This window comes from Mirounga leonina, unplaced genomic scaffold (genome assembly GCF_011800145.1).
Source record: "Mirounga leonina isolate KUSES-001 unplaced genomic scaffold, KU_Mleo_1.0 Mir_165, whole genome shotgun sequence".
In the NCBI taxonomy this organism is placed as follows: Eukaryota; Metazoa; Chordata; class Mammalia; order Carnivora; family Phocidae; genus Mirounga; species Mirounga leonina.
In genome coordinates, this window is record NW_023270415.1 from 72,013,369 (window position 1) to 72,038,423 (window position 25,055).

The window sequence follows — 25,055 nt, forward strand, 5'->3', positions numbered from 1 at the left end:
TCTTTATCACTCTGGTATGCTATCCCTCAAGTGGTGAACTCCAGGTCAGGTCTCTTGATTCTAGGTATGAACTTGGAATCTTCCATGATAATCATCTTGGAGTGTATTCATTTTAGAATGTACTGAAGAGGCCATGTTAATTTTCAAATCTAATTTGCTTATGTAAGTTGTTTATTTGGCTAAAAATAAGTGTTGTTACCTAATAGTTGTTCTGCAAATGGAGAGACTTGAAGAAAGCTTTAGCACAGTTCTAAAGAATCGTTAGGAACATGGGCCCTGGGTAGACTCTTCTTCCTAACTGTGTGTCCTTGGAAAGTTTATTTAACCTCTCTGAGCTTCCATTTTCTTGATAATAAAGAAGAGATCACTGAAGCAACTCTGTATCATTACCTACAAGTGGGTAACTTTTAAATCACAACATAGTTCTTGATAAGTGAAGGATATGTAACTCCTTGGGGAAATTTCTGGGAGTCAGAGAGTGTTTAATAGATTGCCATGCAGATAGGTCTCAAAAGCCAACAGGTTCTCTGGGCCCACTCAGTTGCATTTTGCTTGTACATGAAACTCTGGTCTACATGGCCAATGTGGTGGCTACCCATGTGGACAGGGCTGACTGGAGAGAACAGCCAGCCCAGAAAGCGGGTAGACTGAGTAAGCCTCTAAAAGTAAGGATTTTCTGATCCCTGATGAAGGTTCATTGAACTGTCTAACACCGGGAGAGGTAAAGACAAATCTGCCTCCTGAGTAGATCCAAACAACGTGCACCAGCAAATGTGCCAATGTCCATGGCGTGGGGCTGGGCGAGAGGAAGGGGAAGGGAGCTTTGGGAGAGAAGCGAACCATCCTCCAAATCCATGTCCCCCTGTCACTAGGAAAGGCCGCTGAGCTGGGGATTCTGTTTTCTTCTCGTGTCTGGGTAGGGCCATGGGATCATGGGTCTCATCAATGGAATCTGAACAGAAGTGATACATGTTATCTCTGGGCGAAGGAGGTGTGCCTTTTCTACCCATTTCTCCTCCAAGAGCCAAATGCCAAAAACTCTGAGTCCAGGGGAGGACCCAGATATAAAACTTGGGGGCCTTTGTCCCTGAGTCACCCGCCAACCAGGAACATCAGCAGTGGGCAGTTGTGTGAAAAAATGTTATTGAATTTAAATCAATGCAATTGAGAAGTGATTTGTTGGAGCAGACAGTATTACTCTGAATAATGTAAGCGTCTTAAATATATGGGAAAAAATAGGGGAAATGAATAGAATTGGGCAGGGGGGACTAGAAGCCCAAAAGACTTCCAGTAAAACATCAAGTGGCCAAGTAGGTCTCCAGAGAGAATCCAGGAACGTCTCAGATGCACAGAGCTGAAATCAACATGAGAATCCAAACTGTCCATTGCAAACAGTGCAGCTTTTAGATTAGGAAAATGAGGCCCCAAAAGATGAAATGATGCAGCCAAAGTCTAGCAGGAGATGTGGCTCAGAGAATTTGTTCTGGAACGAGAAGCCTAATCCACTAGTTCCCAGTCCCCTGGGCACAGGAAGGGCCATGTGCATGCCTTACCATACACACTGTACCGACATGTGGATGCCTACGTACACAACAGGAGGCCAAGAATTGTAGGAAATATAATCAAGAGTCAGACATTTACAGCAGACTGTTTTTAGGGAAGGGTCACAAAACAACAGACAATAATATAAGCAACAGAGAAGAAAGAATGAACTAGGTGGGTTGCCCTGAAGAGACAGACACAGGATTGGAAATAATTTAAAAAATGTTCCCTCCACTGCAGTGGGCGTGCTCTAGGGGCTGGGGAACAGGGCAGAGCAGCCGGTCTGGCTTTGTTCTCAGACATGGGCTAAGGACCACCCTCTTCTGCTTTTCTCATCTCTGGTCTTATTTTAGCAACTAGCAACCTTGCAGTGGCTGGAGGGACCCCATCACCCCTCCCAGAATTCCTCTTCCGGATACCAGAGGGAGTGGTGGGCATCCCGCCCCCCCCCGCCCCCTCCCCCAACCGCCTCTGTGATGGCCAGAGAGGCCCAGTGTGGCAGCAGGGTCTGCAGACTCTTCTGCTAGAACGGCTTCTTTGCTGTGGGCTGAGGCCGTTGAGAAATGCAAGGCAGCAAACCCAATTCTAATTTAGTGCAGTGTGCACTTCTGCAAGAGGGTCTGTCTCAAGCTTAAGAACTCAGTTTAATGGTTTAAAATAAATGGGTGAGGTGGAGAAGGCAGAAGTCACTTTAGTTGTTCTTGACTAAGGGAAGCACTGAAAACTGATGGTGCAGAAAGAAAGCCAAACATGTCATTTACTGAACTTAAGGCTCCCAAGTATGTTGGTGTGGGTGTGCAAGCTTGTTTAGTTTTTCCTTTTTTTTCTTTCTTTATTAAGGGGAATTACTCCTCCCCCACCATCACTTTTTCCATGGTGACAGGCACTTTCATAATATTCTTTTCATATCTACATATCTATATATCTCATATAATAATGATAATCATCAATATCAGAGAATATCATCATATATACATAATATATATGTTATATATTATATAGAGATACAGATATAGACAGATAGATCTCACTGTTCAGCCTTCACTTGTACTAATCCCTCGGTTTAAGATTCCTTTTCTTTGATATTTTTCACTAAGCTGACTCAATTTCCAATAAGGCAAATAAGAATCATCTCTTTTAGGAAGCTTTCTTTTATCACCCCACCCCCCTCACTCCAGGTATTCCTCTTTTTATGATCCACTTGCACCCTTTGCTTACTGTAAAAATAGAATCCCACAATGTATTATAATTATAGATGCTTCCCTGAGCCTGTTGTCTACAACAGGTATTGATGAGTTCCCATTACGGATGGGACCAATTCGTGGATCTGGGGAGTATCTTTTATGGGAGCAGCTATTTGACAAAAGGCTGCTTTGGAATCCAGGCATCTAAACCAGTGTAGCTCTATTCTTGGACAAAACTCTGATAATGACCTCTATGAATACGTCTGCTGGGTTAGAACCATGCTTTCTGCTGGACTTCCTTTCTTTTTTTTTTTTTTAAAGATTTTTTTTATTTATTTATTTGAGACAGAGAGAATGACAGAGACAGAGAGCACATGAGAGGGGGGAGGGTCAGAGGGAGAAGCAGGCTCCCTGCCGAGCAGGGAGCCCGATGCGGGACTCGATCCAGGGACTCCAGGATCATGACCTGAGCTGAAGGCAGTCGCTTAACCAACTGAGCCACCCAGGCGCCCTGGACTTCCTTTCAAGTGAGTGTCCCAGCATGCCAGGTGAATGCCCAGAGAGGCTGGTAAGAAGGAAAAGTTGTTCCTCCCTCCAACCAAAGTCAAGAAGAAGGGAACACTGGTCAGTTTTAGAGCTATTTAAGATATAAACTTTTCTCCTACGTTTGGGAATTTTCACTCTATGATATTTAGTGGGAGGGAGATATAATTCTACTGTACAAGCTGCAAATGTCAGATATCTGCTTTCCAGGCACTTTTTTTTTTTTTTAAACATTCTTAGTTTATTAATCGTCTCATGAAAATCTGCTCTTCTGGTGAGTGACTGGGCTAAGCCAATCAGACACATCTGCCCGAGTTAACTCGCAGCGCAAAGAGGCCGGGGGAACAGGGAGTGGGGGCAAGGCAGAGTCAGCCACTCCAGATCCTGGGGCACCGCAGGAGGAATCCAAGAGGTAGCAGCTGTGTTGGGGAAGGCGACAGAGTTGGTAGCATAAGCAGTGGATTCTTCAGACACAGTGGAGGCAGCGTACTCCCTGGCCTAGTGTTCAGCTGTGATTCTGGCCCATTTGCTGAGCCTGCCTCTCCATCCTTCCCCAGTTACTCTGTGAGCCACTACTCAGCCTTTCTACAGACTTCGTTTAAATCAACCAGGGTTAGGTTGTTTCTGCTTATAATTAGGAAACATGTCTGAAACCATCTACAATATGTCCAATGCTCTACTATATGCTTACCCCTATTCTATGCTTTATATGTATCTTCACTCACATCATCTGCATCAACCCCTGCAAGGTGGTTATTAAAATGCCCGTTTTACAGAGAAGGTCCCTAAGATTCAGCTATGTAAATTGCCCAAGGTCACACACAAGGAAGAAGTAGAATTGGAATTTTAAAACTGCCCTGCCTCATCAAGGAGCCCCCACCTCTAATTTTTCAGTACATACCATATTGTCCAGGGTAGTGCTCGGCAGAGAGGGCACTGATGGATGGATGGGTCAAGGATGGATGAGTGGATGGGTGGAAGGGTGGGTGGGTAGTTGGGCGGATGGGTGGATGACTGGGTGGGTAGATAGTTGGGTGGATGGATGGGTGAGTGAGTGGTGGGTAGTTGGGTGGATGGGTGGATGGATGGATGGTTGGCCAAAAGTATGTTTACAAAAGCAAAATCAGCTGTAATCCTTTTTTATATTGTTTTGAAGAAAGTTATAAGGGATATAAGGAGAAGAGCTACGTGATCACTCCTGAGGAGTCTAGATCACATCCTGGAATTATTTTTTTCAATCATAATGTAAAAGGCTTTTGCTTTTCCACTCGAAATATAAAGGCAGGCAAGCCAATATAATTGCATTTCTCTGACATTCTTCTTGAGCCTCAATTTGGAAAGGAACTCTATGATGAATAATCACAGGTTAATGAATTAATCAACCAAATAAAGAAAGGCTTTGACATTCAGGCAGACAGAAGTCATGACACTCAGATGAGAGCAGCGAGGTGCACAGCCAGATCACGCAAGGAGCCAGGGTGGGGGGGGGGGCGGCAGGGGAGGGTGCGTGGTTCTCACCTGACGTTCTCATAGCGGTGGATGTAGATCCGATGGAACTGGTGCTGCAAGTGCTCGTCTTCAACATTGGTCATGTCGTTGATCATTTCCAGGACAACAAAGCGGGGGAGCACAGATAGCACGAGCCGCTCCTGGAACAAAGCAATGGAGAGGGACAGGCTTGTTAGGCTGACCAGCAAGTCTGAGACCCTGTCTCCATCACTGATAGTCACGTAGTATTAGGTGAGCTTGGTCATGTCTGTGCCTTAGTTTCCTAATTTGGCAAATAGCAATAAAATCATCTACTTCCCAGACTTGTTGTGAGCATTCCATGAACTAAAACGTGCGATAGGCCTGGCATGAATTCCCTCCCTCCTCTCTGCTCTCCTTAACTCTGCTCCCATGCAAAGGGCTTTATCAGTGAAGTGCCCACGGAGCTTCATACGATGAGGCTTCTCCTCTCTTGAAAGCTGTCTCATCATGAGACTGAGAAGCGTGGTTCTTGAAAATGACCGTGCATCATGTCCATTTTGTCTTCATTAGCACTATTTGCCAGCTTCCTGGGTATCCGTAGCCCTGCTCATGCATCCATGCTGGATGGGAGTAGGTGCTAATCACGGCTTTGAGGGGCATTCATTTCCTGAAAATAGTAGAAGTTCAATAAATGCGCCCTAAACAAATGGTGAACACACAGATGGCAGAGACTTAAGCTTATGGTTCCTCCCCGCCACTGGAACTTGGATCATGATTCATCCATTTATTCATTCAGTTACCATGTCAAAGAGAAGGTGCCATGTGACAGGTGCGGTGCTGGGTGTGGAGAATCAGCAGAAAACCAAAACAGGCACGGCACTCGCCTCTGAAGAGCCAGTGTTTTAGAGCTAACAAACAGATCCTGGAAGAGATGAAGAGGAGCTGGTGGCTACTTTAGCTGAACAGTCAGCTAAAGGACAGAATAGTGACTGAAGCAGGGAGCTAAAGGACAGAAGGAGCAGTCCTATAGAAAGCTAGAGAAGGTGCTGCAGGCACAGGGGGACAACTAGTACTGAGGCTATGGGATACAGTCTCTTTTGAAATTCACTCATTCATTCACTCCACACGTTTACTGAGATTCTCCTGTAGACAAGTATGTTAGCTGCTATGAATATAGGAGTGAACAAACAGATGTGATCCTGAATTCCCTGGGGGGCTTACAGGCTCCGTCTCAGAGATGACAGGCTCAAGAAGTGACAGTCATGGTAGCAGAGATGTCGGGCGAATGTGGCTGGCAGGAGCTTGACAAGCACTATGAAGGTAAGTCAGGGGTAAGCTCCTGCTAGCAGCATGAGCAGAGAACCCAGTCACTCGGGGCAGACTGCTCTATAAGCCACCGATGAGGTCCTGGGAGCCTTGCGAGAGCTGTAAAGGTAAAGGAGGAGAGGCTGGGCTTCTACTCAGTTTGGCATCAAGACTCAGAGCCAGGCACAGAGCAAGTGATGAGAACTCGGATCCGCAGAGCCTAAACATTTGTGCCAAGTCTCAGGAAGAAGGCATATGCTCAATCCTGGTCCAGGGGCTCGCCACCCAAGTGCTCTAAACCAGATAGTTATTCAGATGAGCCACACCTTCCTCTGATCGTCCTGGACCTGCCCCGGGGAGGCCTTCTCTAACGGCTCTGCTGAAGTGAAACCCTCCATGAAGCCCCCCCTCCCCCGAATCCTATGCCATGTTGACCTGCCTGTTTCTGCCCTGATGGCAACCTCCACCAACTTCTGAACCAGTTCCTGGACTACTTGAATGCAGTAGCAGTTCTCCTGGCTGACCTCCACTTACCAACGCTCTGGATTACCTGACTCAGTGGGTCCACGTTTTCCAGTCCCTCCCTCACACCTGTCAGCTGGGCACTTACAGGGCTGAAGGTCCCCAGCTCATAAGGAGCTCTCTAAATGCCCACAGCTTCTATTCCATATTAGTCCCATGCAGGCCAGCAGCCTCTGGGCTTGTTCCCACATGCAATTATGTCGGTTTATCTGTGAGTGTGTTCACTCTATTTAATTAGGTATTAAATTAAAATTTTTAAACAAGTAGGAATGAGTGTTGCTGTTTGTATGAAAATGAAATTGAATGCTTCGGGAAGACTTGGAAATGCTGAGTAACCAAAACATCGTCACCAAATTAAGACATGGGCCAGGTGGCCATGAATGTTTGTGAGAAAAGTGATAAAAATTCAAAAGTCACTCTGATAATATTGCAAGAACTTTTAAATTCTTGCTCCATTTTAAGAAACTAGAAGTCTTGGCTGATGCACAATTAGCTATGGTCTCAATAAGAAACAATAGATCAAAGCTAAAAATAAATGCCTTGGCCTTATTTTAAAAGACCAGGTAATGAATGTATTATTTTATGTTTAAGTCATAAATAAAATGTTCAAGTATAATTTTTCAATAGTTCCTCATTTTAATCTACTGTTCCAATGAATCAAGCAACCATGCGCCCTAATTACTTCCACTAAAGTGGTTTTACAATTCCTGTTTGGATGTCTGTCACCCCCCTCTCCCCGAGGCCACGAAGCCTTTGAGAGCCAAGGCGGTGTCCTGTCCACTTCCAGAACCCAACACAGGCTTTAGAAGGAAGGGGTAGCCATATTTATCTGGATTCCTCTGGTGACAGATCGATACCCAACTCAACAGAGTTTCAGAAAACTCAGGCTTTATCCTAAGGATACTGCGGTGTCTCATGGAAGCTAAGGGCAAAACTGAGAGGCTGGGTCTTGGGAACAAAAGGACCCAGTGAACCTTAATGACTATTGCCCTTGAACTTGGATTTCTACTTATCCTACAAATTAGCAAGAGGCTCTCTCACTTCTCCTTTACTGAGAGTTCTTATGCCTTCTATCTTTGTATGCCTTGTATCTTATGCCTTCTCTCTTTGGCCATTTTGAGAAGATTCTTGCTCAGTTCAAGACTCACCGTGTGTGCATAAGGAGTCTGCTTGGGTCAAACATTCAGTGCTGCCTAAGGCTCATGGTCAGGTGCAGGGGCACAATAAAGAGCGTGGTGATCACTGAAGTGACCATTAAGAGAGGGGCAGGTTGGATACAGAGGGGAGAGAGTAGGTCCCAACCAAGCGGGGACATGCAGAAAACAAAGATGCACAAAACAGTAGCCAGTGCACACTTGCAGAAGGAACAGATGAGTGAAAGACAAATAGCTGTCCCTGAAAAGGGTTCCGCTTTGACCACAGGGGTGGAGAGCAGGGAACCTGGAGGGAAGGTCAGTAAGCGGAAGCAGCAGTGTAGGCTGGTGGTCACGTGCACCGCCCCGGAGGTAGGCTCTGGCTTCGAAACCTAACTCGGCCCGTCCCTGACTCTGTGACTTGGGCCGCATCTTTTAGCTTCTCTGTATCAGTTTCTCCGTCTGTAACCCAGAGCTGATAATAATAGCACCTCTTTTTTTTTTAATTTTTAAAGATTTTTATTTATTTTTTGACAGAGAGAGAAAGACAGCGAGAGAGGGAATACAAGCAGGGGGAGTGGGAGAGGGAGAAGCAGGCCTCCCTGCTGAGCAGGGAGCCTGATGTGGGGCTCGATCCCAGGACCCAGGGGTCATGACCCGAGCTGAAGGTAGACGCTAAACGACGGAGCCACCCAGGCGCCCCATAACAGCACCTCTTTGACAGGGCTGGAGGATGAAGTGAGTTAGTATTGGTAAAAGAATTAGATCTAGTGTCTAGCTTGCTGTAACCACAGCCCAAATGTTGATGAAATTTGCTGGCAAGCATGCTCTATTTTAAGCATTGTTTTAGAACTCGAATTGTACTTGGGTGCAAATGCTTTAAGCTCTTGAAGTAGGAACGTTACACAGGAAGTATGGGGGGGATGAATAGACAGAATATAAAAAGGCTATCGTACTACACAGTGAAAAGCTTCAGTCACACTTGTAAAAATGAAAATTCTTCCATTTTTATTACCAAAATCTTGATTCTGGCAGTTGAGTTTGTATCTGAAAGGGAATTTACGGAACTGTCACCCAGAACTGTTACTGTTTCTGAAAGCTAAGCGCGAGCCCAGCCATGCAAAAGGTGTTGTTGAGCTGGCTCTGAAAGCCATAGTCTGTATATGCTCTTTAGGCTGATTCATTGAGGGGGCTGACAGTCCGGATACCATCCGTGTCAACTTGGTGGGGGTCTAAGACACCAGGAAATTTAGTTCTGCCCAGAAATGCAAAGACCAAAAGTTTTGGAGTCAGGCAATCTTAAGTTAAGTCCTGCCTGAGCTCAACAACTGGCTCACCTTGTGACCATGATAACTTATATGACCCCTTTGTGGCTCAGTTTCTTCATCTACAGGATGGGAACAAATACTGCCTGCCTCCCAGGATTGTGGTTTACACTCAAGCCCTTTTTATAGATCCTGGCATACAGTAGGTGTCTATTAAATAGCAGTAGTCATCAAGGGCGTTTTAATTCATTCCAGTGGCCGGTTCACAGATCATAGCCAGCATTACTCTATAGTCTATAGTCCACAATATGGAACAGAACTTAAAGGATGAGTAACAAAATTCAGGTTTCAGGGACCTTTTTCTTATTTTTCTCTTTTTAAGGAGTTAGGATTTCCCCAGATCCCTTGATTTAGTAGTTGCCAAACAAAGCTCTTTCTTCATTCTTTGGTTTGCTTAAGCATTGCTGAATGCCTATTGTACACCGGGAGGCCCCAGCACATAAGGCCAATCAGGCCCTGCCTTCACAGATCTTGTAACTTTGCTGTGTGTCCCCAGGCAAGTGACTTAACATCTCCAAGCCTATCATCCTCATGTGCAAAATGATAACAGTAGCTCCCTTCTGCGGTTATCCTCAGAACCCCGTGAGATACATTTGATCAACATGCCCTGGGAGTCGGGGGGATGAAGTGGGGAGTGGTCCACCCCAGGTGCAGACAATAAGCAGGTCCCTGGTCTGTAGAGAACTTAAAACAATAGTAAGAGGACTAAGAGTTGCTTTGCTTTTTATCATTATCACCATTCACGGACTATTTGAAACAATGTCAGCGACAAAATACTCCCCTCCACTCCCAGGATAATGTTGATCGAATAAAAAGGAAGGCAGTTTTTTGCTCTGGTAATAAAATGATAAACCAAAGGCAATATGACACTAAAATCATGATGCTGAATTCTCCTGCAAGGAATTTAGTCAAATGTGCAAAAGAGCACATTTGCTGAATGCAGCAGACATTAGGCGCCCAATCTGCTGCCAAGCATTGCCTCTTGAAAAGTATTTCTTTTAAGCACTTCGTATGGCTTGAGGATTTCAGTCCTTTTAGAGAGCGCTGAAAGGTTCTTTCACGTAAGGTTTGCCACTTTTCTCCGACACAGAAAAGTATTGCGCCATTTTCAACAAAGAGACATTGACATATAGGTCGGAAATCGCAATCAGAAGACCTGAATTTGAGTCTCTTTCTGGCATGGGCGTACTCAGTGTCTGATCTTGGACCAGCTCCTTCCTCTCTCCGAATCTGAGTTTTCTAAGGTGTAAAGGCGGTCATTGAACTTTGCTCTGCCTACTTCACAGAGGGGCTTTATTGAGGGTGAGACATTCCAGCTGGATATTATGGTGTCTTAAAAAATAGGGGTTCACCAGTTAGGAGTGAGGGAAGACCATTCAGGCAACAAGCAAAGACACAGGGGATGGACAGCAGATGGCAAGTTTGTGGGTGAGTTCACCATGGTTGAAGGTTCTCTGTGAAAGACTGGTCAGAATTGAGACTTGAGAGTTCCCTGGGAACAGTTTGGAATGGCCCTTGTTGTTTTTTTTTTTTTTTTTTAAGATTTTATTTATTAATTTGAGAGAGAGAGAGTAAGAGAGAGCATGAGAGGGGAGAGGGTCAGAGGGAGAAGCAGACTCCCTGGCGAGCAGAGAGCCTGATGTGGGACTCGATCCCGGATCATGACCTGAGCCAAAGGCAGTCACTTAACCACTGAGCAACCCAAGTGCCCTTGGAATGACCCTTGTATCCTATGGCAAGGAATTCGATCTTCAGCTAATAGGGAAATAGGGAGTGAGTGATTTTTTAAGTGGGGGCGGAGAAGGGAGGTGACATCATTATTTGTGTGAGCCTAGAGAATGGATTGCAAGGCTAGGGGACAGACAGAAAATATGCGACATAGTTGTTGCCATGTCTCCAGCAAGGAGAGGAGATCTGAATGTGGGCCAGGGCAGCGGGCAAAGAGAAGGGTTAGAATGGAGAGACAAAGGGACGGTACTGTTATTGTATATGGGCTGGAAAATTTTCCAAAAAGTTTTTGAAATTCTACAAGGGATGAAACCATACAAAACAGGGAAAATGGTATATATATATATATAACAAAGACATAAATATAAATTATATATTAAATTATAAATATGTAATATGTAAATATATAAGTAGACAGATACAGATATAGATTGATCAATCAATAGGTAGTCAGAAAGATAGATACCCTGCTCATACAGTAGCCTAGGAACCCAAAGTGTTCTGTCTTCTCTATTTCACTACGGTCATTTCAGTGATGCCCAGCAATGCTCATGGACCTACTGAACAACACAGAGCACCCGGAGTTATACAGTCTCTGTACACTGCAGTGTAAACAACATTCAGTGCTAGCAGGGACTGCTTACCTGCTGCCTGGGCTCAAGGAGGAATGCAGACAAGCTCCCTAGTGCAAAAGCACTCAAAATCTCAACCACCGCAGAGCAGCACCATGGCTGTCTCTTACATAGCATGCACCCAAAGGAAATTGCTTGACAAGTTGCTGCTTCTGGTTTTCAAAACTCCTCACATGGGGCTTGGCAAGGGAGAGCATGGTAAGGAAAGAGCAATGCGTCTTTCTCTAACCTGAGAAAGACGAGTCTTGGAGCTCTCTGCCTCTTCCTTCAGCATCCCTGATCCCCCCCGCCCCCCCCCCCCAAAAAAAACCACTCAGCAAACTGATTAGCTCCCACTGCTCTGCTTAAGAACTGGCATCTAGGGGATGGGAGAACCTGGATTTTAGAGGTGGAAGGACCTCTGTACTGCTTGTCCTTCTTCTACTAGTTGTGTGATTACACAGTCACATCTCTTGATATTGGGCTGATAATCCCCACCTTGGGGGGTGTTGAAGGAATTGAGATAATCTATGTAATACCTAATGCATAGAGGGGCTCCATGAAAGCCACCTCAGTTTTTCCTTCCAGAGTTGCTGAACATGTAAGTCTGAATTCCACCTGGATAGTATATACTATGGTATACAGTAGGAACCCAATAAATGCTTACTAAATATCTCTTGCTTGTTGCTGTGCTAACTGGTGGCCATTGTCATGTTAATTATTCCATGTTAGTAATAAACTACTGGTCACAGAGTTAGCTATGTCCTTTGCATTCAATACTCCCGTTTAGGTTGTTTAGAAGTAGAAGTGTTGCTCTCAGAGAGCACCTCTTACAACAGGGTTAAGTGGATAAAATCAAGACTGGCCATGACATTAAGGCACATTCTCAGAGAAACCCGAGTAACCTGTACTAAAGAATTTCCAGCCCTGTCTTTTTCCATTTCCACCTCTCTATGGTCATACATCTGAAAAGGGGTCCCTTTTAATGTTATTCATCCATTTATTTAAGTAATCATTATTTTTCAAGCTCTTTCTTACTCAAAATGACACAATTTAATGAAAAAAAAGAAAAGGTTGCTACTCTCATCAAACTTCGGACAAGTACATAAAGGTATTAGGGTGGTATCACACCAGTCAGAATGGCTAAAATTAACAACTCAGGAAACAACAGATGTTGGTGGGGATGCGGAGAAAGGGGAACCCTCCTACACTGTTGGTGGGAATGCAAGTTGGTACAGCCACTCTGGAAAACAGTATGGAGGTTCCTCAAAAAGTTGAAAATAGAGCTACCATACGATCCAACAATTGCACTACTGGGTATTTACCCCAAAGATACAAATGTAGGGATCCGAAGGGGTACATGTACCCCGACGTTTATAGCAGCAAATGTCCACAATAGCCAAACTGTGGAAAGAGCCAAGATGTCCATTGACAGATGAATGCATAAAGGAGATGTGGTATATATATATACAATGCAATATCATGCAGCCATCAAAAGGAATGAGATCTTGCCATTTGCAACGTTGTGGATGGAACTGGAGGGTATTATGCTGAACAGAGGAAGTCAATCAGAGAAAGACGTGTATCATATGACCTCACTGATATGAGGAATTCTTAATCTCAGGAAACAAACTGAGGGTTGCTGGAGTGGGGGGTGGGGTGGGAGGAATGGGGTGCCTGGGTGATAGACACTGGGGAGGGTATGTGCTATGGTGAGCGCTGTGAATTGTGTAAGACTGTTGAATCACAGATCTGTACCTCTGAAACAAATAATGCAATATATGTTAAGAGAAAAAAAAGAAGAAGAAGATAGCAGCAGGGGAAGAATGAAGGGGGGGGAAATCGGAGGGGGAGATGAACCATGAGAGACAATGGACTCTGAAAAACAAACTGAGGGTTCTAGAGGGGAGGCGGGTGGGAGGATGGGTTAGCCTGGTGATGGGTATTAAAGAGGGCACATTCTGCATGGAGCACTGGGTGTTATGCACAAACAATGAATCATGGAACACTACATCAAAAACTAATGAGGTAATGTATGGTGATTAACATAACAATAAAAAAAGTTAAAAAAAGATATTAGGGTGGATAGAAGTACAGGGACAGTGTGAATCCCATTAAGGACATCTTGACCCCGTCAGGGAAGTCTTCCTGGAAGAGATGGTACTTGAGCTGAGTTTTGGTTTTGAGTAGAGGAAATTGTATGAGTGAAGCCATGATGAGGTAACAGAGATGGTATATTCATAGCACTTCAAAGAGTTGATGTGGAGAAGATAAGGGCTGGGTCTTAAAGGTACTTGTGTGCTAAGCTAAGAAACAGTTAACTTCAGCTTGAAAGCTAAGGGGAGCCACTGAAGGATCTTTTTCTTATTTGTATTGAAGTGTAATTCACATAGAGGAACATGTTCATATCCTAGATGGACAGCTGTACGAATTTTCACAAATTGAGCACACTCTCATGAACAGAGCCCAGACCTGGAAGCAGAACATGACATTACCCCAAAAGCCCTTTGTGTCCCCAACAAGCCACAATTTCAAGAAGTAGGGAACACACTATTTAACAGAGCTCATGCCTAAGGAAGAGTAGCAATCATATTGCCAAAGTATAATTCCGTCCACCACCACCACTACCACCAACACTAACTCCTGTTGATCACTACTATGTGTCAGGCTCTGTACATGAAGCATCTCCTTTTGTCCTCATGACAGCTCATAAAGAAGATACTTCTATTATCCTTGCTTTAGAGATGTAGAAACTGAGGCACACAGAGACTAAAGAAACGTGCCAAAGGCAAAGAACGAATACATGGCAGCACCTGGATGCAAACCCGGGTGTCTCGATCCATTAGTAAGTGAGTTCTATCCACCAGGCTGTGCGTTATGGAGCCTGACTTAGGGTTCATTCTTTTCTCAGGTGCAGTGGACCACCTGGGCTGTCTCTCCTGTCACCAGCTTTTCCATGTCTTTGTATAATCTATTGTGGAATATCATCCACTACTCACTCATGAATCCGATGAACTGCTATGTAGCAAGCAGGTACTAAGGAAGGAGTGAGTGGTGGGCTTTTTGCTTTGCACTTCATTGGGCAAAACAGGGGATGCTCTTCTCTTCTGCCTTCACCATGCTTGTGGTCTAGTTGGCTAGGAGACTGAAAATGGCTCCAATAAAATATTAACAGCATTACATAAACATCAGCACAGGGTACCACCTGGCTCTTGCATGTTCCAAAGAGATGCCAGGATAACAGATGTGAAAGACGAAATGCTTTGAACTATTGGAGTCAGAACTCCCAGTGCCATAGATGAGTTTTTCCTGTTTTTGAGCTTCGTATAATGGAATCACATGGTATGTTCTCCTTTGCGTCTGGCTTCTATCACTCTGCATCTAGGAAGAATGGGTCACTTGTGGGTCTCATGTTTCTTGACCTTCTGGCAGCCACTGAAGGGAGTCGTCCACTACTCCTCCTTGAGACACTTTTTGGTTCCCGTCTGTGCACCTGCTCTTCTGATTTTTTGTTGTTGTTGTTGGCATGGTTTTATTTTATTATTATTATTATTATAATTTTTTACCTTTTTAACATCTTTGCTGATTGTTTCACATCTATTTACCCCTTTACATGTTGGGGAACTCCAGAGTTCAGTACTGCAGCTTCTTCCTTTCTTTGTTTACACTACCTTCCTGGATTAACTCTTCTAAGACATGACTTTCTACGCCATATGTATGTTGACCCACTCCATAGTCTGTATTTCAACCTCAACCTTTCTGCTAGACTCTAAGCTCTATACCTAGGTTCCTACTTGACAACTCCACTGGGATGAACAAGAGTAATCTAAATTCACATGACCCAGATACATGCTTTGGTCCAGTTTTCCATCTCTCATCCCAATAAACATCATCCTCTAGCCACATGAACCTTTCTGCTCCTTGGCGAGCTTATTCCCACCTTATGGCCTCTGCATTAGGTATTCCTTCTGCCTGGAATGTTCTTCCCCCAGTTCCTTGCTTGGTTTGCCTTTTCCAACAGGTTTCATTTCATCCAACCCCTATTCTGGAGTAGTGTTCCAGGTTCTTCTTGTCACCTCATCAGTTCCCATAATCATAACATTCATCATGATGAATAATTTCATGGTTATTCATTTGTTCCTTGGCTCATTGCTTATCTCCTCCTATCTCTCCATAAGTCCATGACAGCAAGAATCTTAGTGGTATCCCGAGAACCTGGAGCAGTGTCTGGGACATGGTGGGCACTTGATAAATGCCAGCTGACTTACTTTATGAATGACTCACACTGCATCTTTCAGAGATACTCAGGCTGAGGAATGGCGATGGATCGGAGGAGGACAAGAGGGAAACAGATAGGTGAGTTTAGAATGAATGAGAAGACAGTCCTTAGTGAGAGACCATCAAACGTTGGTGCTCTCATGGCAGTCCTCTCAAGAGTGTCTGGGATTCCTGGGAACACATTTGAGAGCAGTTGATCCACATGGAATTGTGTATTAACCAGCATATTCAATCACCTAGAACATTCCTTTCTTCAACATTTTGGGAGAACAGAAATTTCAGTGTATGTAGGTCAATGTAGGTCTCTTATGGTTTTTCATCATGTGCTTTGCTAAACTTTATGTTCCTTTTGTCAACATGGCTGGGATCAATTTGCCCACCCCTCCCCCCCACACACACACTGAAAGATCAAAACTTAAGACTTCGATTCATTTGGCCTTGTCAGGACAAAACAACTTGCAAGGTTATAATAATGAAAGCAGAAATAAGACAATATTAAAAATAAAACTTAAAAAGTCCAAAGCATCTATTTTGGAATGGCTTCCCAAGCCTGAAAAATGACATTTCTTAAATACATCAATGGAACCAAAACACTTTGATATTCTCTCAGGAATCCATTTGTATTTGTAAACCTGTTTTGTAGTCAGAGATGAGCATGCTATGTTCATTTAAAATGAAAAATGTTTTCTCTGGGGGGCATTTAGGAAACCACAGGAATGAGGCCCCATATTTACCAGCCTGAGTCTTCATACTACCTTGGAGATGGAAGAGATTTTGCTCTGATGTAAGGCAGATGAGGTTTGAGTTCATTTTCTAGTTGAATGATCTTGCTTGAGTGTCAGTTTCTTTATCTGGGAAATAGGAATGATAAGCCGCCCTCAATGGTTCTGTGAGGGTCTCATGTGGAAGAGACACTAGAGCTGCTGATGGATGGTGGGGGCTCAACCAAGGCTGATGGGCTGCTCTGTCTCCTTTCCTTCCCCCACATTCCTTCCCTTCTATACTTTAACTTCCCAAAATGTACCAGAAAAGAAAGTTTATATTAGATAATATAAACATCTAATACTAGATATTATATCTAATATGAATTATATAATATTAGGCCATCCACGTTCAACATGTGCCTTTTTGGATAAGACACAATGGTCTACAACAAACATTTTCTCACTTCCTGTAAGCCCTATAGGTGGGGAGAAAAATGAGGGATGTGGTTTTTGTCCAGTATTCTACAGAGCTTCTGGGAAGAGGAACCATGGACAGTCCAAACTTACTAATCGTGGTAAATTGTGTGTAAATATGTGCATAATAATTACCCTCGGGTAGCACCCTCCCACGTTGATTCTTGGCGTGCACACATCACTTGTTTTGACCAATGGGACAATAGCAAATACAACAGAAGCAGAGGTGTGCAATGTGCTTGTTCACTGGGGCTTATATTACTCTTGCAATGCTTGGAACTCTGAGACCACCATGTGAGTGCGCCTGCACTCCCTGTTGGAGGATGAGAAGCCATGTGATAGAGAATTGGATGCCCTGGTCTCTAGTCTGCCACACTGCTGGATGTGTAAGAGGGTTTGCCCTAGATCACCTGAGAGCCATCAGTCCCACAAGGTGACTGGATACACTCACTAGAGCCTAGAAGGGCTCCCCAGCCAACCTGCAGAATTGGGAGCTAAATAATGGTGATTATTTTAAGCCACTACACATTGGGGTCATTACAAAGCAAAAGATAACTAATACTCCAAGTTAACAGAGATGGAAGGAAAAGGAGGTTGATTAGGATAAATGACTAAGAAAGGGACTGACATCTGAGAACCTGTGTGTGACAGTTCTCACCCAATTTATTTCATTTGATCTTTACAACTAGCCCATGGAGCAAAGCCTATTTTACAGCCAAGAAAAACAAGAGAGATATTATATATTGTCCAAGGACATACCACAAAGTGGGAATTATTATCCTGTTTTATAGATGAGTATACTGGCTCAGAAGTGAAAACATTTACCCAAGAAATCTAACTGTAAGTGGCAGAACTGGACTAAAAAATTTGGTAAGTTTGGCACAAGACCCAGTGTTCTTTTGAATACTCTTGATGATTTAGGTACACCACAAGCTTCCAAAGCTGCCCTTCTGCATATAAATGAAGCTAGTACCCTGTCCACCAAAGCACCATTCATGTTTCTGCTTCCTTATCCTTCAATGGGCTGTCCACCTCCCCTACTTTCTGTGCTTTAGAGTCAAGAGTGGTAGCCACCATCTTGGAGGAGGTATGGATGCCCTGCTCCCAGGATGCTTCCCCATGGGGTCCTGGATCCAGAGGTATCAGAATTACTTACAAGCCATAGGCTCCAGCCAGAGGCACTACAGAGTCTGCTGAAATGGACATAATGAAACGTGTTGTGGGCATGGTGGGCGTGGTGACCTAGCCCTCGGTGCTCTTCCCCACGATGTGCAAATAGTGTAGCATTTTAAAAACTGGACTTTGTGCACATTTGTGAGCCTGAAATCAAATGTAGTGGATCCTACACAGCATTAAAAAATGAAATAAGTAAAAACAGAAAACATCAGAACGGTTTCCTGGGTATTTTCTCTGCATTAAATGTGGCTTCATGGGCATTTTCTCTGTTTTAAGTATATGCTACTAGATCATCAAGTAAAATGAACTTCTTACTGGGAGGTGTGGTCCAAAGAGTGAGATAGCCGCGAGTATCCCTGGATACTCTGAATTAAAAGGCCTGGAAAGTTAATTCCTGCATTTTCTCCAAATCCTGCAGCTCTGGAGAGGATCTGAATTTTGCAAATTAGATGCAAGATCTAGAATGCAGAGGTGAGACAGAGGCTGTTTTTTTTAGCTATTTCTTCTTTTTGTCACCAGCAAGCATGGTCATGGAGATACTGGAATTTTCAGTAGCGTCATTCTGGTGTCCAGTGGCAAGATCTGTGGTGGTCCAGAAGGTGGCCACTGTCCATGTTTTGCCAGGGCAGACCCAGAAGGCAGGGTGGCTCTGGAGCTCACAGCTGTGGCAGGGGTGGTTTCCCAACCTCTAGAAGAGGAACATCGATGTCCCTAGAGAGGATTTAACCCTCCAGGGCCAATGGAGATGAAAAGTCTTCATGTGTAAACTTGGCAGGGAATTAGAGCAGGAAGGCGTCTTAGAATTTCATCAATACTCAGCAATCCTTTCTAAAATTCATCAGGCCAGGAGAAATTACGTACACCCTGGAAATCCTCCTGACTACATGTTTGCAAACGTCACACCACACATCTCTCTACTGTTCCATTACATACCCCAAAAAACATGCATATTTGGCTCTGTTTAACTATTCAATTTGATTTCCTTCAATAAACAGTAATCATGTCTGATGTGTGCCAAGCTCGGAGTGTGTTCCTGGGAGCTGAGTCAGACCCTGGCCCCAAAGAACACACATCTTGGGGCATCCAAGATGTGGGAACAACATCCTGATGGCTCGATTCAACAAGCTCAATCATGGAAACAAGAAGGCCACGCTTTGGAACCAGACTTGTGACGTCGGGGGAGGGGAAGCAGGGATCTGTGGTGTCTGTTCCTGGGTCACACCACAAACATTCATTTCAAGTAAGGCTCACCATAGTCAGTGAGGTACATCGGATTATTCCAGTTTAACAGATAAGGAAACTGAGGCACATCGAGGTACATTTTTTTTTCTGTTTACACAGCTACTGAGGAGCAAAGCTGGGATTCAAACCCAGGTGTGCCTGACTCCACCGTCCACACAATAATGAAGTTGCCCATAAACACCACAGGGATTTTCTCAGAAATAAATTTCCCGTTGAAATTCTAGCAAAGGAAAAATCAGAAGTCACAGGTAGACTTGCCTTTGAGCACTGTCTGCTACATTCCCCTCGATTCTGATGAACTGCTGTCCAACCATGGTAACTTCACCATCTATCACGGCGTGCTATCACCGGTGATGAGGAACAAGGTTACAAAAGCTACCAAGTGTTCCTTCAAGATGCTGCACAGGCGCACCTCTTTGGACAACTGCAAATCTTGATGTGGAAAAGACCTCCACGCTGTAAGTTTTTTGCCCCCGTGAATATTTGAGCAGACTCGGCAGAACACACACATTTTCAAATTGGCATCCATGTCTGAGGCCGGTAAACCACTTGGGTGTTTATAAGGGGAAGGCTTAGGTCCTGAAAGTATAGTGGGGGGAGAGGATATTCCATCCACTCCAACGGGGGAGGGACAGTGGCTTGATCCAGGTTTGTGGGTTGTCACACTTAAGTACTTTAGAGGGATCCTCTTTAAGGAAAACATCGCAAGGGGCACCTGGGTGGCTCAGTCAGTTAAGTGTCTGCCTTTGGCTCAGGTCATGATCCCAGGGTCCTGGGATCGAATCCACATCGGGCTCCCTGCCCTGCTTCTCCCTCTCCCTCTGCTGCTCTCCCTGCTTGTGCTCTCTCGCTCTCTGGCTCTCAAATAATAAAATCCTAAAAAAACAAAACAAAAAAACCCCACATCACCAGTAGTCAGTACACACTTGCTAGGGCCCTTTGGAGGGCCTTGGAGGGCTTTTTAAATGAGCGGTCTTGAAGCTTCAACTTCATTAAGCATACTTCACCAGAGCAGGCAAACAATCTTTTGTGCTGAGCAGGCAAACTTTTATTACTATAAATGTTGGAAGATGCCGACACGTGGGAGCACCACCTAGCCCGTGGCTGCATTTGGACAGATACAACCAATTATTATTGCCCACTGCAAGTATTACTATGCAGCTGTGACATTTGCCTATTAACTATGCCACCGTGCATGCTTCCCAGGCTATGTGAACACTGTTTCCAACACAGTGGTTTTTTTCTCTTCTTTTCCCAGAAAACAGTCATTCATTCAATAAACATCTTTTGAAGTTTGGGAGATATAATGAAACACAAAACTAATAAGACCCCTATTTTTTACCGAATTACTCTTAATCGGGAGACCTACAATAACCGAGTAAGCGTATATATTCACAGGGGCGCCTGGGTGGCTCAGTCGGTTGAGTGGCTGCCTTTGGCTCGGGTCGTGATCCCAGAGTCCTGGGATCGAGCCCCACATCGGGCTCCCTGCTCAGTGGAGAGCCTGCTTCTCCCTCTCCCTCTGCCTGCCTCTCTGCCTACTTGTCCTTTCTCTCTCTCTCTCTCTCAAATAAATAAATAAAATCTTAAAAAAAAAAAAAGCATATATATTCACAATGTAATTGTGCAACCTACTTAAGGGTATATTTGTGCTGAAGCCCAAATGATGAGAATCCAACACAGGGAGTTCTTAGTTTCTAATTCAATTGTTATGATTCTGGGATCTATGTAATTATTAATTTACAAGAGCTTTAGACACTCATCCACAGACATTTTTTTAAACATTGTCTTTATGTTTTATCTTGATATTGAGCAGGGCTTTTCACATTTATTCAAGAACATTGTATGTGTGATGGTAATTGAAGTAGCTCTAATTGAGAGGTTAAAAGATTAGTTGAAACTTAAAAAAGGAACCCCTTGCATGCAGCATTATCAGGAGGTTATATATCCTCTCAAATACAACAGTTAAAAAATGAAGAAATTGTCACTTTCACTGAAATGTGGTTACAGTTCAAAACTTACTTTCATATGTACCAGCTCAGGTAATGGTTACAAGAATCTTATGAAGTAGGAATTATTTTTTTAAAAAATTTATTTATTTATTTTAGAGAGACCACATGCACAGAGGTGAGGGGCAGAGGGAGAGGGAGAGTCCCAAGCAGACTCTCTGCTGAGTGCAGAGCCAGATGGGGGCTCAATTCCAGGACCCCAAGGTCATGATCTTTTTTTAAAAAAAAGATTTTATTTATTTATTTGACAGAGAGAGAGAGACATCAAGAGAGGGAACACAAGCAGGGGGAGTGGGAGAGGGAGAAGCAGACTCCTTGCTGAGCAGGGAGCTGGATACGGGGCTTGATCCCAGGACCCTGGGATCATGACCTGAGCTGAAAGCAGATGCTTAATAACTGAGCCACCCAGGCGCCCCCCGAGATCATGATCTGAGCCAAAATCAAGAGTTGGTCGCTTAACCAACTGAGCCACCCAGGAACTGCAGGTACGAATTATTAAAACAATTTTACAGGTGAAGAAACTAAGGCTCAGAAAAGTAATCGGCTTGAGGCCAATCTATGTATTAATGCGGAATCCAAGCTGCATTTCCCACTTCTGCTGCATCTCAGAAAAGCATGGCTATCAATGCCTGAGCTCCAAAAAAAGAAATGGAGTCAGAGGCCAGAGGGCACGGCAGGGGCAATGTGGCTGGTGGCCCCTCAGCTGTTACCTCCACAAAATGCCCGGGGAAATTGTTCAGATCAGGTGTGGGCATGTGGTCTCTGTGACCCCTTCCTCCCAGGCTATAAAACCAACTGGCTGCTGAGCTGAATTGTTACTTTCACCCCAGTGTTTAATTATGAGCTTATGCCCATTCTCTGCTCATGAAAAGAACAATTAAACCCTCCTCATTTATATTTGAAAAAACAAAAAATATCATAATCAGTAAGGTTACCTGGAAAATACATGCAATGCTCACTCATTAGCCCCCTTGAACTCAGGGCAAACACAAGCTACTCCTTACAACATAAGGTCTAATTCGATTGCCTGCCTTTGATTTCCCCATCTTTCCACACTGCCACCACATCAGTGTGTCTCTCCCTCTGCTTAAAATCAATTCAGCCTGGGGTAGTCCAAAGATGCCGTTTTCTGTACAATGTATTACTTTATGATTAAAACAAATGCTTCAAAAGACTAACAAGTACAATGAATACCCCACAGCCAACAACGGGTCTTACTCGGCACTTAGACTATGGGTCAAGCTCTGTCCATGATTTATCTCATTCCATCCTCACAGCAGCTCACGAGGCATCCACACAGTAAGATACATTTCTTACTGCTATTTCACAGAGGTGAAAACTGAGGCTTAGAGAAGTCAGATAGTTGTCCCAAGGGCATGGAGCGAGTAAGTGGCAGCCCCCGGATACAAATCCAGGCATCGAGATTTATTAGCGAGTGAGTTCTATCCACCAGGCTCTGTGTGGGTGCAATGGACCACATGGGGTTGACTCTCCTGTCACAAGATTTTCCACCTGTTTATATAATCTATTGTGGAATATCATCCGCTACTTATTCACGCAGGCACTGAGCAAAGCAAGGGATGACCTTCACTTCTGCCTTCACTGTGCTTGCAGTCCACTTGACTCGGAGACTAAAAATGATTGCAATAAAATATTAATGGCATTAGGATAAAAGTCGGTACAGGGAACTACCTGCCTCTTATGTGTTTCAAAGAGGTAACAAGTTAATAGATGTGAAAAATGAAATGCTTTGAGCCGTTGGAGAGTCAAGAGGTTTAAGATGAAGTATTTACATTCCAGTGATTAACAGAAGAGGTGGTTTCCACTGAGTTAAACTGTAGACTCTTGGACAATGGGAAAGGAGGAAGAGGAGCTGATGGAGAAGAAAGTTGAGCAGGAACACCCTCTGTTGTAAATGAAACCTGCTGCAGAATTTATCATCAAACTGATTAAGGAGGAAAGGGAAATTATTCCTCAATATTTGTCAATAATACTCATATTTGGGGAAGGGGCTTCATGGGAAATGCTCCTTAATTCAGTCATTACTTTATTTATTTGGTACAATACTACTAAGTGTTTAATACCAAGTTCGATATTAGGGGGGGAAACATGAGTCTTCCATTGATCAAGAAACTTGGGATTCTAGTGAAGAGATATAAGACATGCCACATATAACTCTAAGTTGGAAAGTGCCAAGCTTACCAAACTCCAGCTAATTATGAGAAATTCGATCTAAAAAATCTCATCTTATTTTACTCCTGACCTCTAACTCAGGGTTTTGTCTACATTCCCTAATGCACTAACCTGAATAGTGATAATAACACTTATTACTATTAGGAAAGCTCTGAAGAAGGCTCTGAGTAAAAGTCAATTAATGTGGAATTTTGATTGGATTTTGATGACTTAACTGAGTCCTAAATAAGGAAGAAGTCAACCAAGTGTACTGGATGGCCCCTGGCTCAATTTGTGCCTGAAGCCTGTTAAGAATGGAACTCAGGCAGGACAAAGCTATTCTGGGAGGAGGACCACACACCTTGGAAGATGACCTTCTGAGCTCATTATCAATTTGTTGCCATGGTGGGCAGGTAGGCACAAAGCTGGGGCCTTTAGAATAGTTGGGAGGACCCAGGATGTTCTGGCTGTGACAAAGGCAAAGAGAATTTGTTGAAAACCCAATACTATCCTTGGCCTGGCCAGGCTCTCCCATTGTCAGCAAGAGCCTTCCCATGAAGGGAAAGCTTCCCTTTAAGTTTTCATTGGAAGCTAGCAGCTCCACAGGCTGCTGGTTCTCCTTCTCTGAGTAGTAAGTGTGTGCACTGTGTTATTCAAGAAGGGTCACCTATATATGTAAAGAGCATCATAATACAGCATCTAGCACACAGTAAATGCTTTATAAGGACTAGTTGTTGTTAATTCTATCCAGGTAATGTTTAAGGTGAAGACAGGGGGTAAGAAATGGACTGGATTCTAAAGGCAATGGAAGGGCTCCTGGGTGGCTCAGTCGTTGGGCTCAGGTCCTGATCCCGGGGTCCTGGGATCGAGCCCAAGGTCGGGCTTCCTGCTGGGCGGGAATCCGGCTTCTCCCTCTCCCACTCCCCCTGCTTGTGTTCCCTCTCTTGCTGTGTATCTCTCTGTCAAATAAATAAATAAAAAATCTTAAAAAAAAATAAAGGCAATGGAAATTGGCACTGGATTCCTAATCACCACAAAATTAGGTGGCTTAACACAGCAGCAATTTATTCTCTCACATTTGTGGAGGTCAGAAGTCTGGAATCAAGGTGTAGGCAGGTTGGTTCCTTCCAGGAGCTCTCAGAGAGACCGCCCCATACCACTTTACTAGCTTCTACTGGGTACCAGTGGTCCTTGGCTTTCCTTGGCTTGTGCATCTCTCCAATCTCAAGTCCAAATGGAGTCCTAGATCTGTCAGTTCCAATCTCTGCCTCCTTCTGCTCTTGGCCCTTGCTCCAGGGGTCCCTCCTCTCTGTCTCTGTGTCTCTTCTTGCCTTGACACCAGAGTTCTCAGGCTGTCTTAACTTTGTAGACTCTGCCCGCTAATCAAGAGTAGTTTCAGTATTTTTAAAAGATCAGTTTGGATTCCTTTGATTTTTTATAAATAATTTTTAAAATGTCATTGCATTACAGTAGACCTCCACTTAACTGATTGATGGAGGCTTCCAACATGCTAAATACGCATAGCTATCAAGCCCCTGGCCATCCACCACCCATGTCTGCTCCCTCAGTTATGTCCTATCTCTATGAACAGGCAGTATGTTTGTTCCCAAATCTGTTTATATGAGTTATACTTGCCA

General features: G+C 44.0%; 1 protein-coding gene across 1 annotated transcript in view; it reads right to left on the reverse strand.

Moving 5' to 3' along the window:
• Positions 1 to 25,055, reverse strand: part of ADCY8 (adenylate cyclase 8) — a 226,090-nt gene that overhangs the window by 137,262 nt on the left and 63,773 nt on the right. The window contains exon 3 of the mRNA XM_035011958.1: positions 4,788 to 4,918. Within this exon, the coding sequence (XP_034867849.1) occupies positions 4,788 to 4,918 (131 nt within the window). The remainder of the gene's footprint in view (positions 1 to 4,787; positions 4,919 to 25,055) is intronic.